The 18,196-nt window shown below is 38.0% G+C and overlaps 2 protein-coding genes across 2 annotated transcripts; both read left to right on the plus strand.

Moving 5' to 3' along the window:
- The first annotated feature begins 533 nt into the window (after positions 1-533).
- Positions 534-1,874, plus strand: LOC145212913 (uncharacterized). The gene is made up of 2 exons (XM_080081159.1): positions 534-632; positions 1,362-1,874. The coding sequence occupies exons 1-2, from the start codon at positions 534-536 to the stop codon at positions 1,608-1,610; spliced, it is 348 nt and encodes a 115-aa protein (XP_079937285.1). The 3' UTR covers positions 1,611-1,874.
- Positions 1,875-9,786: 7,912 nt separating this feature from the next.
- Positions 9,787-16,733, plus strand: LOC145214702 (membrane-associated transporter protein-like). The gene is made up of 9 exons (XM_080083286.1): positions 9,787-10,512; positions 11,125-11,268; positions 11,673-11,830; positions 11,974-12,140; positions 12,640-13,252; positions 13,524-13,845; positions 14,573-14,775; positions 15,411-15,616; positions 16,435-16,733. Exons 1-9 carry the CDS (start codon positions 9,836-9,838, stop codon positions 16,636-16,638), a joined length of 2,694 nt encoding a protein of 897 aa, XP_079939412.1. The 5' UTR covers positions 9,787-9,835; the 3' UTR covers positions 16,639-16,733.
- Positions 16,734-18,196: the final 1,463 nt, after the last annotated feature.

Raw genomic sequence — 18,196 nt, forward strand, 5'->3', positions numbered from 1 at the left:
TTTCGAAGAGTAAAAGAATGTCTGATCAGTTCATGCAAGCAAAAAGTCGGGTGTTTAAGCGTCGTATGGTTGCATTTCAGTTTCATTTTCCAAGTTTCGGGTTTCTGGCGAGACAAATGAATTATCCAAGAAGTGTGTAACAGATTTATGCACTTGCTGAGCCGAAATGAGGCCAGGGCATTTTGTGTTTCAAAACACCACCATGTATTAATACCAGCTGTATATATTGTGTAGTCGAATCACTCAAGATTTTTGGTTTATTTATTTTCCGATATCTAAGATAAAATCCTACACAACTTTTGTAAATCAAACAAACATGGGATAAGTTAGTTTCATTGACCTTGTTATGCGTTAATTTGCCCAAAAATGTGTGCGTGATTTTACGTGTGCTTTATTTATACCAAGGCATTTCAAATTACTTGTTGAGGACGATTCAACCGCGGTTAAGAAGCTTCACTATTCTAAAATGCGTAATAATAAACATTTAGTTGTATAAAAAAGTTTAAATATGAACTTATACTGCTGATTTTACGATGTGCTTTTGCTGTTGTTGTGGATGTGGTTGGATTAAGTCATCTTACGAGGCTGTCGGACGTACTTTGAAAAAGAACAAGCTCTGGCCAAAATGGGAGGTATGGTTTACTTTGTCAGCGTTCGTTATTCCAACATTGGCTGTTATGGCATTGCTGGCATTTTTAATCGTCGGTCTCGAGTGCAACCAGCAACAGGAAATCAACCTATTTCAGCTTTTAGAACTGCGTGCCAATTCCAATTTTAGTATCCATACGAGGGCGTTGCTATATGGACCGGTTTCTGATTTTGCTACCACTTCGTTTGTGGGCATGATGTTGCTGTTATTTATATCGTACAACTGGTCGAAAAGCACCCCAGTTAGAATTTCAGCGGCTCGATTTGCGGCTGCTGAAAGATTGCATGCGCAAATTCGTTTCAGATCCGAAAATACTGATGACCAAGTAGATATAGAAGCTTCTAAGCAAAAGAGAAATAATTTGGTAAAGTCGTTTCTAAATGAAACAGATTTCCAACCAAAATCTAAAATTGTTCAAACCTATTTGACCCGCAACTTTGTGTCACTTCTTGTCAATCTGTATATGTTATACAGACTTAGCTTTATCTATTTCTACATGCTCCGGATAAAACAAGACCTAATGACAGTTGGCTTTGAAGAATGCTTTGAATGCTACGCAAGTGTAACCACATTCAAAGTTGAGGTTTTTGGAGTTGAGGTCTTTCAACTCCTGGTAGCGCTTCATGGTCTTACACTTGTTATTCATTTGATCTTGATGTCAGTGATATCTCTGCTTATTTTTCAAACCAAACACGATTACAAACTCTTACAGCTGATGCACGAATACTCTTCCCTTACCGATGAGGACATCCAAGAAAACGTTGTGTACTCTATGGGAGGTTTCAAAGTCGACAATCTTGCCAATGTGGTCGATGAGCTGATCAATGCTAGAAGAAATGTTACGCAGAAACAAGATGCGACTGATGAAGTGGATGTGATAGAAGACGAAAGTTCAAGTTCAGATGCTACTGATGATTTAGTTACCATAGAGACAGATGATGGTATTAAGAAGTACGATTAAATGAAGCGAAATTATTACAATACGAAATTGTAAGATAAACATCAAACAATGGCTATAGAATAATGACACCAAAGGCTTTTTAAACGACTTTTATGGATTTAATGCAGTGTTGTGTGCTTGATTATCATTACTATTTGTAGAATACATGTTGCTTGTAAAGCACGTATTTTGTTTTGTTTTTAACTATGGTTGCTGTAAGTAGTCAAAACTGTAAAAGCATGTGTAAATATGTTTTCTTATCTTATTGTCTTGCAAGTTTGACCATTGGTAATTAATCTACTGTTAAATTATCTGTGACAGTTTTATCAGTTATTAATTTGTTTAAATATTTGTCTTTACAGTTTTTAAACCAATCGACTACATCCCATGTACAGGGCGTTGTTTCTTATTATGTTTCTAACTACGCTTGTGTTTTGTTTTGGGTCGACACAGAGTCATTTTTTGTAGGAATCAGTTACAGTAGGAAATGTGTTGCTGTTGTTGTGGATGTTGCGGGATAGAGTGGTTGTATGCGGCAATCGGAAAAACTTTGAAAAGTTGCAAGCTCTGGCCGAAGTGGGAAGCAGGACTAGCAATGTTCGTATTCGTTATACCCATATTGGCTTTGCTGGCGCGGATTGCGTATTCGATGGTCAGCCTTGAATGGAACAAAGAAGACGCAATGTTTTTGGATTGGTTGGATAGTCTTCCAAGATCGGACTTTAGTGATCATAACCGAATGGTGTTAAATGTACCAGTTTTTGACCTTTTTGCTTCTTCGTTTGCATACATGGTCCTTATCTTGCTAATATTTTACTTTTGGTCCGAGAGCACGGTGGTTCGGCTTGCTGCTGCACAGTTTGAGGCTGCTATTAGACAAAACAAACCAAAAAAGCAAATGTTTCCTAATGTTTCTGTTTCACAAACTACAAAACGACATAGGCATGAACTTTTGGAATACTTTATTGATGAAACAACTGGAAGTCCTGCATCTCGCTTTGTCAAAACATATTTGTACCGCAACTGTTTGTTGCTGTTCGCAAATGTCTACTTTTTGTACAGACACAGCTCTTTATACCTCTACATGATGGATGTTAAACAAGACTTGTTAAAAGAGGACTATGGATGCACTGACTGGTACAATTTTAAAACCGAAGTATTTGGGATTGAAAGATTTCAAGTCTTGATAACATTACATGCTCTTGCACTTATCATTTATGTGATATGTGTGTCCGCTCTTTCGATTCTCATTTTACGAACCAAATACGATTATAAACTCCTGCAGTTGATGAATGATAACTCCGATCTTCGTGATGAGGAACAAAATCCAGAACATCGACATATTGATTGTTAGTGCTCTCAGTTTTTTTGGTGTACTATTTATTCTCTTGATGCTTGAAATGTTTATTAAGTCAAACAAGACCATAACCTGAGTTTTATGTTTGCATCTAAATAAAGCCTCTATATTTCAAAATCTTTAAATACCGTATACATATGTCATGCTGACCACGGGATTGCACTTCAAAAATATTAAGTGCAGAAATTTCGAAATGTACAAAATGCGCGTTGTCTACTTTACAGAACCGAAAAAGCCCTCAAGCGCTTAGCACTTCATTACGTGTTGAAATGTCAAGTTTGTTGTTACTCGCGGTATGACTGCGAATCGTGATTTAATAACAGCCTCGAAAAACCTGAAATTTATCCCGAAGCAATTGGATTTACGCACTGCTGACGGAAATTGCAAAGCAGAAATTAAACGCGTTGAAGGATCACAAAAGTATTTTGGGTTCCTTCGAATTCTTGTAATAATATGCTTGTACTAATGCCCAAGCTTTTTGTCAATTATTTGTACTTTTTTGTGGATAAATTGAACACAATAATGCTGTAACTGCCGCGTGTTCCACAATTTTTGCCCTCTAACTCATAACTATTCCTGACTGGGTGAGTGTTTCATTGCACTGCTACGATTGCATTGTTGTTAAGAAAGTACTCAAATCGAACCAATATCATAATTTTTGTCTCAAATTTAAATTGTGGTGCATAGCGTCTCACATAGAACTATTTGAAATAGTTATGTTGTTTGTTTATTTGAAGATAAAAACTAATTTTTGTAACTTTAGGATTTGCAAGCAATGTGTTTTTTCTTGTATTCCGGAAACGATTGTCTGAAAGATGCGTATGCCGCAATCGGTAGAACCTTGAAGAGAAAACGACTGTGGCCCTCCTGGGAAGCTTTATTCGTGGTCATCGCTTGCTGTTTGTGGGATGTCGTTCTGCTGTCCTATGTATCGACGTTTTTCATTGACACAGTTTGTCCAACTTATGAAAAAATCGATTTCCAAATACAGATTCAACCAAACATTTACCCAACACAAAGAGTACTTTTTGCATCATGTGTGTACACTTAGTGTTGTTTCTAACCTACTTGTGGTCACAAAACAACTATGTTTGCCTGCCTGCAGCCAGATTTGCTGCCGCACGTACCTTGCACTTTAAAAGTCAACGGTTGACCGAAAGAGAAGACAATGAAATGAAGAAAGGTGTAATACACAAACTTTGCTTCGTATTATTTTCGATTTAAAAAAGCACAACAATGTGTGTATTGTTTTTCCCAAGTCCACTGTTGTAAAATCTTATTTTTTTCGAAACTTTGTGGATCTACTGTTTAACGTATTTGTTTCAAACCGAAGTTTGACTAACTTCGTCAATATTGCAAAAACTGAGCACGAGCAGACTTTAGCGGTTTTAGGTAACAAAGAATGTTTACCTGGATATGATAGAAACCGAAGTGAAATAAGTGGTTTTGATTTTTGCAAATTTTTGCTTGCACTTCATTTACTCCCACTTCTAATTCATTTTCTACTCATATCAGCACTCTTGCTGTCCCTCTTTCGGTACCGTCACGATTACCAACTTCAGCAATGGTTTCACAACTCCTCTTCTATTTCCGAAGCCGAGATTGGGTTTACGCGGGATCATTTTAAATGTGATCAAAATGTTGCCGCATTTGTTAAAGATCTAATTGAACAGAATCAAAACAGCATTGAAGAAGACATGAGCACTTTACATGCACAAACTGAACAAACAAACACGTTTCACGGGTATGGATCCTTTGTTGTAATTTCAATAGAAGACCAGAAAGATATTTGAGTAATATTCTTTGTATATTTTTTGATATTTCTAATTGTAATGTGTATTACATATTTGCAAACTAAGAGATATTGTTACTTCCCAGTAACTGACCAAAATGATTTTAAATTTAATGCAAATTTTACTTTTGCAAAATGTATTTGGAACAACCATCTACTGTTACTGAAAAATGTTTTTACTGAATTGTTGACAACCAGTTTAGCTGTGTTAAATAATAATATATTGTATTCTTTGCTGTACATTATGTTGTATATTTATAATATGTTGTATATTTTAAACTACTAATTTAGACTGTACCATTCAACAGAAACATTTTTTTATCACTTAAAAAAAATCTCTTTGCAGAATAATTAAGGCAGTGAAAGGTAAAATTGTGCCTTTTTTTACAATACTTATTTTCCATCTGTGAATTTTTTTTTGTAGTTAAGCAAATACTTTAAGGAACACACACTTGTTTGATATCACAATACCACATGAGTCTGTCACGAACAATCCGCTACTTTTTTATTAATTATAAGAAGTAGATGACCATCTATCATTAATAGTAATCAGCCATTGTTCTTATTCTTAAACCAGGCCTTTAGCACAGGTAGTCCTGGTGGAGTGCACTTCCTGAAATTTTAGTATAGCTAATATTATATCCATTGTTCCTACTAGTTACGAAGAGAATACTTTGGGCAGATTTTGCAATACACTTCGCATGATGGATAAATAACTGTACCTAAAACACTCAGCCATTTGTATCCAGCATGGTAGAAAAAACCCTCTTTGGCTTTTGAATGCAAATCGTCGATTTTTACCTTAAAACTCTTTAAAATAAATACACACTTGTATAGCATAACATATTCATTTTAGTAGCATTCCTTTTACCCCATGTACAATTTCAAAAACTTACTGTATATATTGCATAAATGCATGACATATATTATTTTATGCAACTCAAAAAGTGTAGCAAGCACTGGTAAAAGTGTGCAAGTATAAATAAGCCACAAAATAACCAATAAAACACAGTTTGGTAAAGAATCAAAAATGCTGACAAGGTTGGTTAAACCAATTAAGTCTCTTGTAGTCTCCCAAACAAAGTAGTTAACTGCAGTCACACAATGAAAACACTCAGTTTGACATTAAAAACATGATTACTGACCATTCTAGATAACTTGGTATATTTAAGTATAACAATTTAACAACTATTTAAATGCAATTTTAACATTAAACAAATGTTTCACTTATAGCTGGTTGAAACTTAGTTGTTTTGTCTTTTGCTTGCTTAAAGTGCATGTATAAAACGTGCCTTCGGTAGTTGGTCTTTAATGAAAAACTTTTCTCACAAATATTGCATTTGTATGGTTTTTCACCAGAATGGGCTCTCATATGCAGCTTAAGACAGTAAGGTGATTTAAAGTTGCGCTGACATTTTGGACAAGAATGCTTTAGGATTTTAAAATGTACAAATTTTTGATGAATAGACAACCCCTGCTTGCTGGTGAAGTTCTTCGCACAAAAATCACAGGTATATTGCTCCCGTTGGTTTGTGTGGATTGCACCATGCACACGCAAAGCACGTATTGTTGTGAACATTTTTTCACATATTTCACACTTGTGAAAAACTTTGGGTTGGTGAGTGCGTTTCTTGTGAGCATGAAGGCTGTCCTTGGTAGCATATTCTTTGTTACAAATGTCACATGTCACTCCTTGGCGTACAAAAATGTGATTTTTTTGGTGCTTTTGTCCATAGTTTTTGCTACTAAACAGTTTGTCACAAATAGTACATTTGTAGGGCTTTTCACCAGAATGTATCGCCATGTGATTTTTGAGTTCATAGGTATATCTGAATGTTTTTTCACAAGTATCACAACGATGTGGCTTCAACTTCTCATGAATCATTACAATATGTTTTCTCAGTGAGCCATTGTTTGCAAGAAGTTTTCCACACAGTAAGCATTTCATTTTCTTGCAATTTGTGGACGAGGAACCATCAGTTGCCATTTTCTTGTGAAAAACTAAATTGGGCAACATGTATACGCAAACGTTCGACAATGACTATCAAAATCTGCAAAGTTGTGTAAACATAAGTATGCATCAATTTCGGCAGTTGTCACAATGATTTTCGCTGTCTAGAACTGAACCGTGTTTTTGTGCTTTGAATCTTATCTACTGTGCCCAACCAGCAGTAACACTACAAAAAGTGTCAACAAACGTTAACACACGTGACAACAACAACAAAACGTAACCACCAGACCGTTACGCGTAGTCGCCAGACCGTGCAAAAAACAATTCTTCACCGTATTAGATTATCACTGATATTGGGCCATTCAAGTTGAACATTTTTGCTGGTATCATTAAATTGGCTTGTCGTACTTTCGTTTTAGGACATGTTACTGCTTTTCTACTGAAACAAATATTTCTGCTTTTTTGTGTATCCTTACAATGCGCCAAACTATCCGGCAGGGTTTCTTTCGGTGGTTTCTTTTCCTGTCGAAACCCACCCTCTTTCCCTAATACGGGTGGTTACCCCACTTTCTTGTGAGCCCTAGTCACTTAACGCCTTGTAATGACGGTGTAGCTGCAGCGCGTTTTAGTTCTCATCTACCAATTGTGTCCGACACTTTTATGCGCTCCATAACGTTTCAACGTTGCGCAGCTATTTCCGACTTGGTGATTGTTTAAGTGCAATTGTGTCGCTATGTTGTCTTTCACCAAGCGAAATAAACTCAACTCAACCCAACTAAGCTATCGTCACATAATGCCTTATAGTACAGTGTAGTAAGATGCATTTAGCTAACTGTTGTGCCCTCTACTGTTTTACACTCCATACCGTTTCAGTGTGGCGCAGCTATTTCCTGCTTGGTAATTGTGTGGAGGATCTGGCTGTTTCCTATTCATGATTGGGTGACACGTGACTTGACAGGGTGTTCAGGCCTATTGTTCCGGTATAGTTTCGTTCCATTCGAGTCCAATACACTCAACTTATAATTGACAGCACTGTGACCAAGACATCCCGTCCCCTGAAGCATTGTTTCCCTATCGTTTCAAGTTATGGCATACTGTGCAAAGAATATTTTTTACTTTGTTATGATGGCAGCGGTCGCCTTGGGTAACTAGTTTGATTAAATTTTGTTCTATGTCGTTACCGCGAATATTTTCGATATGATAGCTGTATTCTTTAAAACAAAAAAAATATTTTCAGCCACGCCAAAAAATGTCTCTTGCTGCATCAATTTTTGAGAAACAAAGGTCTAATCCAGGGGTCACAAATTTTTTCTCACAGCGGGCCGGACAATTTTAGTAGGCTACACACGCGCGAGGACCGCATTGCTTACAACTTTTCTATGCAGGAACTCGCGAGGCAGTTTTGACAGGAAAAACTTATTTTCTTCCACAATGCTATAAAAAAGTGTCTCATATCTACCAACTACTGCTCCTTCATATTTAATCGCAGGTAACAACAGAATGCAATTGTTTGCTCACAATTACTATTCTTTGCTCTTGTCTGTGACGTTGCAAACTGCTTTTCGATCATGCCTTTTAAACCTGTAAGACCAGGTAATTTTATTTTACTAGAATCCATTTTGCTGGTTTGCGCAATTTTAACGTATTACGTTACGAAATGTTCCATACGCTTTGTTCAACCTAAAAAACCTTCGCGGGAAGGATAAAATGACGCCAAGCGCCGGATCCGGCCCGCTGGCCGTAGGCCTAGTTTGGTGACCCCTGGTCTAATCTAAGCTGCGAGTTGATCCAACTGCGCACTATAATAAAAAATCTATTCTGCGTCGAAAATAAAATGCGACGTAGGCAGTAAATTAATTAGATAAATAACATGCTGCTCACAGTTTACCTATAGAGCTTTAGCTTCACATACATAAAATGGAGCATTGAATTATAGCTTGCCCACCGTTAATAGCATATATGCACAACAGTTTTTCATATTAAACCTGTAACAGGTAACCATCTACGTTACCTCTTCCCGTTTCCCTATCAAGCCGGCCGAGGTATAACCTGGGTCATTTCCGCTTCATACAATGCATCGGTAACCTTTACCTGACAATTACGTGACTTACTGATTGAAAATCTACGGCTTAAAGTATTTTCCTTATAATAGATTACTGTGCTTGCCTACACTCATCACCGAACGACCCCTAGAAACACGCAAATGTGGTATTCCCTTATGCGTGAAAACGTATCGCCTTTTGCACTGTCGGGTCCACCTATAATGCCATATAGCTGCAGCACGTTCTGCTTGGCGAAGCGTATCTGGCACGTAGATTTTGTATAGCTTTTGTTCTATAACATGTTAAAGATTAACAATTCAAACCTGTACAAATTAGGACGTGCCAAATTTCAAAATTAACTTTCATGTTACATGTTGCATTTCATAGTTTTTGAAAATTCGCATATTTTTTTCCGTTGTTAATTGCTACATGCAGTGCGATTTGCTCGCTGTAACAATGCGACTTGAACTTGAGGACGTATTGGTACCATATAAAATTTTAATATAACGTTGTTTTCTCTCATTAAAACATAACTTTGTCATCAAATATTTCATCCAAAACAAGCTGCAGGGAAGTTTTACTTTTGTTACATTTACTGTAACTGCATTACACATTTAAATCAGCTACTGAATGTACGTTAATTCAAATATATGATGCTGTATAAAGCGGGTTTGAATGTCTGGCGTAAAGGATGCGCCATTTGTACACAATGGCGCATGATTATTAATTTCCATGTAAAGCCAAGCGAACCATGGTTTACGTGCGCTATATGCAGAACTACTGCAATAACATATCCTTATGGATACGTGCACGCGGAAGTCGCTACAACGAATAACTTGTGTAACCTTTTTGTATTGTTTGTATTTCCTGTATATAATCGCATTATTTAAAAAGTTAATCGAACATTGCCATTGAATTATGAAGGCACGAGTATCACGCATTAGATCCGTCACGAGATCAGATGTAATCGCATCATAGGATTATTCGCATAAAAATTGACTCCGAAAGCCAATATAGTATATCCGATCGCACCCTAAACCTTGCATATAAGGCCTGTGCTGTTACAAGAGGTTACCAGAATTACTGAAATACAGAAGTGTAGTTATGCCTCAAAACGTAGACAATGAAGACGTTGGTTTCAATCAAAACGACCAGTTGTCCGTTGAGGTTAGTGGTGATGGCTATCAAGAATTGATGGAGGATCAACCGGTAGATTCTTTGTACCCTTACGGAGCCCTTCAAGTCGACGACGGTGTACAAAAGAAGCACAGTAAAGAATCAAGTACTCGGAAAGTAAAAGTTGGAAAGCGTAATTTTGAAGTAGTGGAAGTCAAACAACATCGTCCACAGCCGAAAATCGTGAATGATCGAATGCAAAACACAAGAGCTTTTGATAACTTGCCGCAAACGCATACAGGAACTGCAATGGCATACCCAGAACATGAATTGCCCCTGAAAGCGGTCCAACCCATCGGCCGACCCAAGCGCCGACGTCGCCGTGCAAATTCCATCGGTTCTTTGCCGGCTTCGACGATATCGGCTTTTTCAGCCTTTTCTCGTCGTGCTGATGAACAACCGCCTCCTAAGAGAACCAAAGCACAGATGGTTTTAAACAGTAGCATTATGTTTGGCCGGGAATTTTGTTATGCCGTGGAAGCTGGTCTCACTACACCGATTCTTCTTAGCATCGGTTTGCCGTCCAACATGTACAGTTTGGTTTGGGTGATTAGCCCGATTCTCGGTTTTGTTTTGCAGCCTGTAATTGGAAGCGTGAGTGACAGGTAAGGGGTTAACCGTGGGTAAATGTTACAACAGAATACAGGAATCAATCTTTGCTACAGGGCAGTGACCAACGGATTTGTCCTCTTTTGATTTCATTTGAATAAGACAGAAACTGACAATGCCTTTTAAGTAGGCGAAATTTATATTGCTGCTTTAAAAATAAAAGATAACGGTGATCGTGTAACAAACTTTTTGCGTTATTTTAATTGGGCAAAACGCAATGATATTTATACAATCCTGTTTTATAAGGTACAGTTCATACTTGGGGGAGTTAGAGATTAAAATGACTACATAAACTATGGTTTCACAAAATATAAACTTGTTTAATGTATTTTACTACTATTTCTACGGAAACATTATTCATTCAAAGCTGCACTTCCAACGCTTTTGTATATCAACTGTCAAGTAGGCTATGTAAAGGAATTGATCAAAATACTAAACTTAAAGAAAGCTATTACCTAAAAAAATGTGTACAAATAACACGCGTTTAAAAATTAAACATTGACTTGGGTTAATAGATGCACCGTAGTTAATATAGCGTAAAATGAAGATTTATTTCACGTTTGTTTTTGCTACAATTTAATAAAACAACGTTGTGTCTTTTTTTCCAGATGCAAGTGTCGCTGGGGAAGACGGCGTCCGTTTATTTTGGGCCTTACTTTGCTTCTTCTTATTGGAGTCACTTTATTTTTGAACGGGGAACACATCGTGTCATACTTCGATGCTGAAAACATCCGTCGTGGTCAGGATACAAGGTGAGCTGTGACGTAAATCCCATTTAAATAACGTCAATGTCTGTTAATTAAGTTAATTTGTGTTGTTGGTTGCCATTTGTGACTTTAATTTAAAAAGGTTAATTTAAGTAAGTTTTAAAAGTTCCCTAACTAATTGCATTTTCTATAATTCGACATATCTCGTGCAATCATATGACACATTTTTACCGGAAAACCCAAGAAATTTACAAATAGTTGGTGAAGATTTAGGTTTCTTTCGATTAACAACATTTTCTGCCGTTGTTTAAAATTTAAACCCAACACAAAATATTTTAAAACAGTTCCTTATTTTATTTTTGTCATCCAAATACACATATAATTTGTCTCATGAAATCCCATTTCACAGCGACAAAGCGTCGAATTAAAATCATTACTTTTGCTTTCAGGAATTTCGTGATAGCGGCGATTGCTATCACCATAACTGGTGTGGTGATATTTGACTTTAGCGCTGATTTCATTGAAGGTCCGATCCGAGCTTACGCGATGGATGTTTGCAACGAAGAAGACGTAAAAGTTTGTCTACTTTATCAAGCTATTTTCACTGGTGAGTTCATACATTTTCCGTCTCGAATCCTATGTAGTGGCCACCTTAGTTGAGCCAACTGAAAGTTATGGCATCTGGGAATACAATGTAGACAGTTGCGTATCAAAGAACATATAGTATTTAACTTTCGTTTTCCCTAACAGGAGTTGGTGGTGCCTTCGGTTACGCCAGTGGTGGGATTTCATGGACAAATGACACATTTCTGGGTCGATTCTTTCCCACAGACAGACAAGTGGTTTACGCAGCGTCAGCAATCGTTTTCGTCATCTGCTGTATCATGAATATTCTCAGTATCCCAGAAAAACCCTTGGTAAGTTTCATACCTAATGAAAAGACATCTTGGCACATTTCGATACTTTTCGTCACACGAAGATTTGCCTTTTATCCAGTGGTGGGATTCAAATTTTTTGTCAGTCGGTACTATCACAAAAGTCATATTTTTCAGCCAGTTCTGTTACAAACAATCCATTGACAGTAACTGGTAATGCTAACCGGTTCGCTGATCTCATAAAATTTCGTGAAACGGTTCTATAGAACCGGTGCGAACCGGCCGAGTCCCACCACTGTTTTTATCAAATTGATATGGTTTTGGTTTATGCTGCATCAAACTAGTTACAAAAATACTTATGCCTTCGTCGAAGCTGAAGCTTGGCATTCTGAATTTTGGCTCTCAGATTTTATTTAGTAGCCATCATCCACTAAAAACACTAAGATAAACTTTCTGCTTATTAATTTCTTTTCATTCTTGTAATTTAAAAATAAGGGCCAAATTCCACCAAAAAAGTTTTTCTCAACTATTTTACCTCTAGGAACCCAAGAAAAACAAAAGCAACCAGCAAACCCGACGGGCGATCTTACCCAGCTCACGTTCCAACTCTTCCAGTAATTGGCAAAAACGAGGCGGCGACGTCAATCACAACTACAACAGCGTGGGAAACCGGAAGCCGGAAGATGACGTAGAAGGCGCCGTTCTCCACTCTCTGATGAAAAGCAAACGAAACAAACTGTTCGAAGACTACGAAACCATGGCAACGGAAAGCCAGGCGAAGACACGTAAATCCGACTCAGGTGCGCCGCGTAGTGGAAAGTCACGCTCACGGCGGGTTTCGGCCTCCAAAAAACATTCCGCTAGGGTGCACTCAAGAGCCGGTAAGCGAAGATCAAGCTCAAGCCGTCGAAAGTCAAAATCTAAAACAGGGGGATTCCATGCGTACGGGACTTTTGCTGCTGACGAAGTTTACCCCGTTTTTGACCCCTCTGTGCAACCGTCGGCTCCACCTCACCCCGACTACACGATTGGTTACCAGTTTCAACAGCCGCTAGGTGGGGTTAGCAAGCACGCATCTGATGTTCTGGCGGCTAGGAGAGTATTTCCGAGTGTTGAGTACGAAGAGTTTAACAACGATGATATTAGCTCTTCAGGTTTGTTTCTTTATTAAAGATATCACATAAAAAATATGGTTAGGAAAACATATACATATATTTTAGTTTACCAAGTTCAAACCCATTTTTGCCATTAAAGCACGATTTGTTGTTAATTTTACCAACCATGTAAAAAATTTAACCATTTTGTCAAACCATGTAAAAAACGCAAAATAGTTAAAATAACGAGCATAAATATGTGTTAGAGCACAAAAGTTATTAAAATAGAACTTATGTGTTGTTAATATTACCTAAGAATTATGTTTTAAAGATTCAGATTATTCAATGGATGAAATGATGAATCATAACAAGATATCACCTTACGCCGATGCTGACCCAGGAAAAGTCCCCATACCCAACCGGGGCAAGGAAGATGGGTGGAGAGGAATCGTGGCAAAGAAGAAGCTCTTCCCTGACTACAAGACCACCACGGAGGATGAGGAGTCACTCTTGGACTCGGAGCACTTTCAGAAGAAGTTGGAGCGTCGTAGCAGAGGAAATGGCTCCTCAGGGAGCAAAGAAGAGCAATCGGCGGAGGTCGGAGGCATCGGAAGCCTTATTAGGTCAATACGGACAATGCCGAAGGAATTAAAGTAAGTGGGTCTAATGCAGAGTTGTATATTGAATCGAACTTTTCCGTTTGAATTCTGGCATATTAACGTCTTTTTTTACTGTATATTAATGAGAGCTTTCTGGTCTAATTCGGGCTTTATTTTAACAAATCAAATCACGTGAGATATGGCCTTCATATCACTGATTAATTATGGCATGAGCATGTGCCAAAACGTTTGAAAAATACAGCACGTCGCTTTTTACATCTATTTGGGTCGTTATTTTCACCATCAAATTAGGCCTGGTTTAAGCCTCGTACTTTCGGGTTCGAACCTTGATTTTGGTCCTGCTTACTACTCCAGTAGTTTAATTGAAGCCTTTAAAATCTATCAACATGTTTGTGATGATGTCAAGTTAGTTTGAAGACCGATGCAGTCTTGTAAGCCGTTTTAATATATATGTATGACACGAAATCGAATTGTTTTTATAAGCCTGAACTTTGCCTCAAAGTCAAGTTAATTAAAGGAAACAATTCGCCACATAGGCCGACTTGGTGATCGTAAGCAACAAATTGGTACAGACTCTGTAGGTTTGCACGTTCGTGCAAAGAAAGTCAAATAACTATCTAAACAGTTGAATTTTAGCCCATGTCTACCTTGTTTGTTAGGGATCTTACTACAGTTTTAAGGGGAAATATAAAAAACTTGAACACGACCGCAATACCACTCTGAGCTGCAAATTGTTAACTGTCTTGATCGAACATCACAGATACTTGTGCGTTTGCCATTTCCTTGGCTGGATTGCCTTCTTATGCATGGCGCTCTTCTTTACCGACTTCGTGGGTCAAGTTGTGATGCAGGGGGATCCCCGTGCTCCCCGCAACAGCCGGCAATCCGAGTTGTACAAGAGAGGAGTGGAGATTGGAAATTGGGGCCTCACCATCAATGCTGCAGCGTCGGCTTTATATTGTGGTAAATATGATTTTGTAATTGTCGCTGCGATTCTCAAATTGGGCGACTGAACAGAATACAGCAACTAGAGAAATTGGGGCATATATCACTTTTAGAGGCAAACTTAAGGCAATATGGTAGGATGTCTTCGTATTACTGTGTAATATTAACTTCATGATCTGGTATAAAGGCATAAGCCTCAGCCGTCATCGTGTTTTTTTGTCATTGGACGGGTGCTCAAAATCAACAAACTATTAAGTTATAGGTACAGAAAAAAGAGTGTAGATCAACCATCGTCCCTTAGTCACAGTAATTGTTTAGCCCAAATAAGAGCTATCCCCAAAGGTGGTTTAATCGATGTGTATCAGCCGATAATGCACTGAAGCAAATAAAACATTTTTTGACAAGACGTAAAAACTGTCTCTTTTTGACCCTGTTGTTACTTTTTTTGGTCTAAACTGAACAGTCTGTATTAGGTGAGCGTCTCTATTATGATACAGGGTTATCTCTGTTACTTTCATCTCGTTATATATTAGCATTTTCCGCATGTGAACAATTGCTATGGACATCTTTGCGAAAGTGAACATACAAACCATACCAACTTATTAAAGTCTGCTGTCAATAGTAACACATGCATCCATCATTTTTAATTCTAGCTGCTCTGAAGCCTCTGATTCGTCGGTTTGGGTCACGTGCAATGTACGTCTTCGGCTACCTCGCTTTCGGTGTTGGATCTGGTGTAGTGGCATTGTTCCCCAACACATACGTGGTTCTGTGTCTGTCGTCAGCCATCGGTGTGATGTCGGCCACCCTCTATACCTTACCGTATCTACTGGTCGCACAGTATCATGAAACATACAAGGTAATGTGACTACTTGTTTTCTTTTTTTATTTAGCGGTTGGGAGCCTGGTAATACACCCATAGATACTGTGGACTATTTTGAGTTAATCGTAAAAGCAAGAAACTTAGAAATATATATATTTTTGATTTTAAAAGCATTTTACTAGCAACGCACTTTTTCTGACAATTAAGGCAAAGTTGGGTTTGCGATCCTTTACCTATTTGCAACATTTGACAAGAGATAAACTGAGTTTAGATTAAAAAAGAAATATGCAAATTTTACCTACGGCATGGGATAGGTGTCTGTCCCCAGAAAAGGTTGGGAACTATTGATCTATACCCACATTTAGGTTTTGGGTTTGCGGCAAATTTTAGGCAGAAACAAGATAGGTAAATCAGAGCACCTCTAGCGTATTTCACAAACCACATGTCTTTAATCAGTAGATCAAAAGAGTAATTCACAGAAATTAATTCATAAGTTTAATGACTTGTTCAAGGTTTTTTAAGAATGACATCAAAATTGGATTCTAGCGTTTTTGTATAATTCATTAGCTGACAGAAAACTTTAAAATGAGGTTTCGTTTAAGATTCACTTACAATTACATCAATCGTAAATTTGCTTCGAACACCAGTAGATATATTTATTTATTCGTAAGGCTACATTTGACAATAAAATCAAAACGAGGTTCTCACTACCTTTGCATTTGGACGGCTAAAGTGGTCTAACCTACAGCCACAAGATTGCAAAAACTACTTACGGCACACTAATAGAAATATTTTATAATACACTAGTTGAAAATCACTTATCACCAATATAAATCCTGTACCAATGAACACAGGACCTGGTTGGAACTTCGGATGAGCGGGGAATCGGCACAGACTGCGCATTAGTTACGTGTATGATTCAACTAGCTCAAATCGTCACTGGACTTGGAATTGGGACCCTGGTTACGTTGCTGGATACCGTCACTGTTACCGTGGCAACGGCTGCCATCGTTGCTTTCATTGGGACAATTTGGGCCGCTGTGTTTGTGAAATATTGAATCGTATTGTTTTATATTCACTTGTGTTTGTTTTCGTGCTTTGTTCTATACAATGTAGGCAATTCAATATTTACCGAATAAAAATGTTCAACATATCACATGGAAAAGATTTCGTCGCCAACTGAAAAATATCTCGCATCTAAGAAACAACATACAAAATCAGCAGTTATCAGAACGAGTTTGCCGAATTGAAACAATTTAACGCGTGTTAATGAATTTGCATACCGACAAAGCCAACTCGGAAATTTCCTAGTTTGGTTAAACGCAAAAACAGGACCGTAGGAGACAGAAACATTAATTTTCTTTGAGCCCCTCAATCCGAAAAAAGAAAGACATAGGAAACTTAAATCAGGTCAAACTTTCACCTATCCGGTTCCAACCGGTTTGGAGGTTCGGTAGGAGGCAGAAACCGGAATATTCCCGCAAAAATCGGATTTTTCTTCAATTTTTTGATCCCCCAAAATCAAAAAAACGGAAAAGCCATAGCCTTAGGTTTTTTTCGAAAATCGGGTCAAAATTTTCGATTTTGAAAACCGGTTTAAACCGGTTTGGGGGTTTGGCAGGAAGCAGAAACCGATCATAACCGGTTTGAAACCGGAATATTCCAGCGAAAACCCACCGAAACCCGGACTTTTCTTCGATTTTTTGAGCCCCAAATTCGAAAAAACGAAAAGGCAGCCTTAGGTTTTTTTCAATAATCGCGTCAAAATTTTAGATTTTGAAAACCGGTTTAAACAGGCTTGGGGTTCGACAGGAGTCAGAAACCAGCCTTAGGGTTTTTTCGAAAGTCTTGTCAAAATTTTAGATTTTGAAAACAGGTTTGAACCGGTTTTGGGGTTCGACAGGAGGCAGAAACCGGTCATAACCGGTTTGGAACCGGAATATTCCCGCGAAAACCCACTGAAAACCGGATTTTTCTTCGATTTTTTGACCCCCCAAAATCGAAAAAACGGAAAGGCTATAGCCTTAGGGTTTTTTCAAGAATCGGGTCAAAATTTTTGAGTTTGAAGATCGGTTTAAACCGGTTTGGGGGTTGGACAGGAGGCAGAAACCGGTCATAACCGGTTTGAAACGGGAATATTCCCGCGAAAATCCACCAAAACCGGATTATTCTTCGATTTTTTGACCCCCAAAATCGAAAAAACGGAAAGCTATAGCCTTTGGGTTATTACGAAAATCGGGTCAAAAATTTCGATTTTGAAAACCGATTTGAACCGGATTGGAAGTTCGGTAGGAGGCATAACCGGTTTTGAACAGGAAAATTCGACGAAAAACCACCGAAAAACGGATTTTTCTTCGATTTTTTGACTCCCCAAAATCGAAAAAAAAAACGGAATGGCTGTAGCCTTAGTTTATTTTAGCGAAAATTTTTGCAAGAATGTTTGAAAAGTATACAAAACAGTGAGCACAGACACATTGTTGTCAGTTGCAGTAGTGGTCTTCAACCTTTTCTATTGGCAACCCCAATTTAAAAGAAAATGAAATCAATATTTACTTGCGACCCAATTTTTTTCCGATGAGGAGTATGCCGAAACTGAAATTATTTTCATGTAAATTT

Source organism: Phallusia mammillata, chromosome 2 (genome assembly GCF_965637545.1).
Source record: "Phallusia mammillata chromosome 2, kaPhaMamm4.hap1.1, whole genome shotgun sequence".
Classification (NCBI taxonomy): Eukaryota; Metazoa; Chordata; class Ascidiacea; order Phlebobranchia; family Ascidiidae; genus Phallusia; species Phallusia mammillata.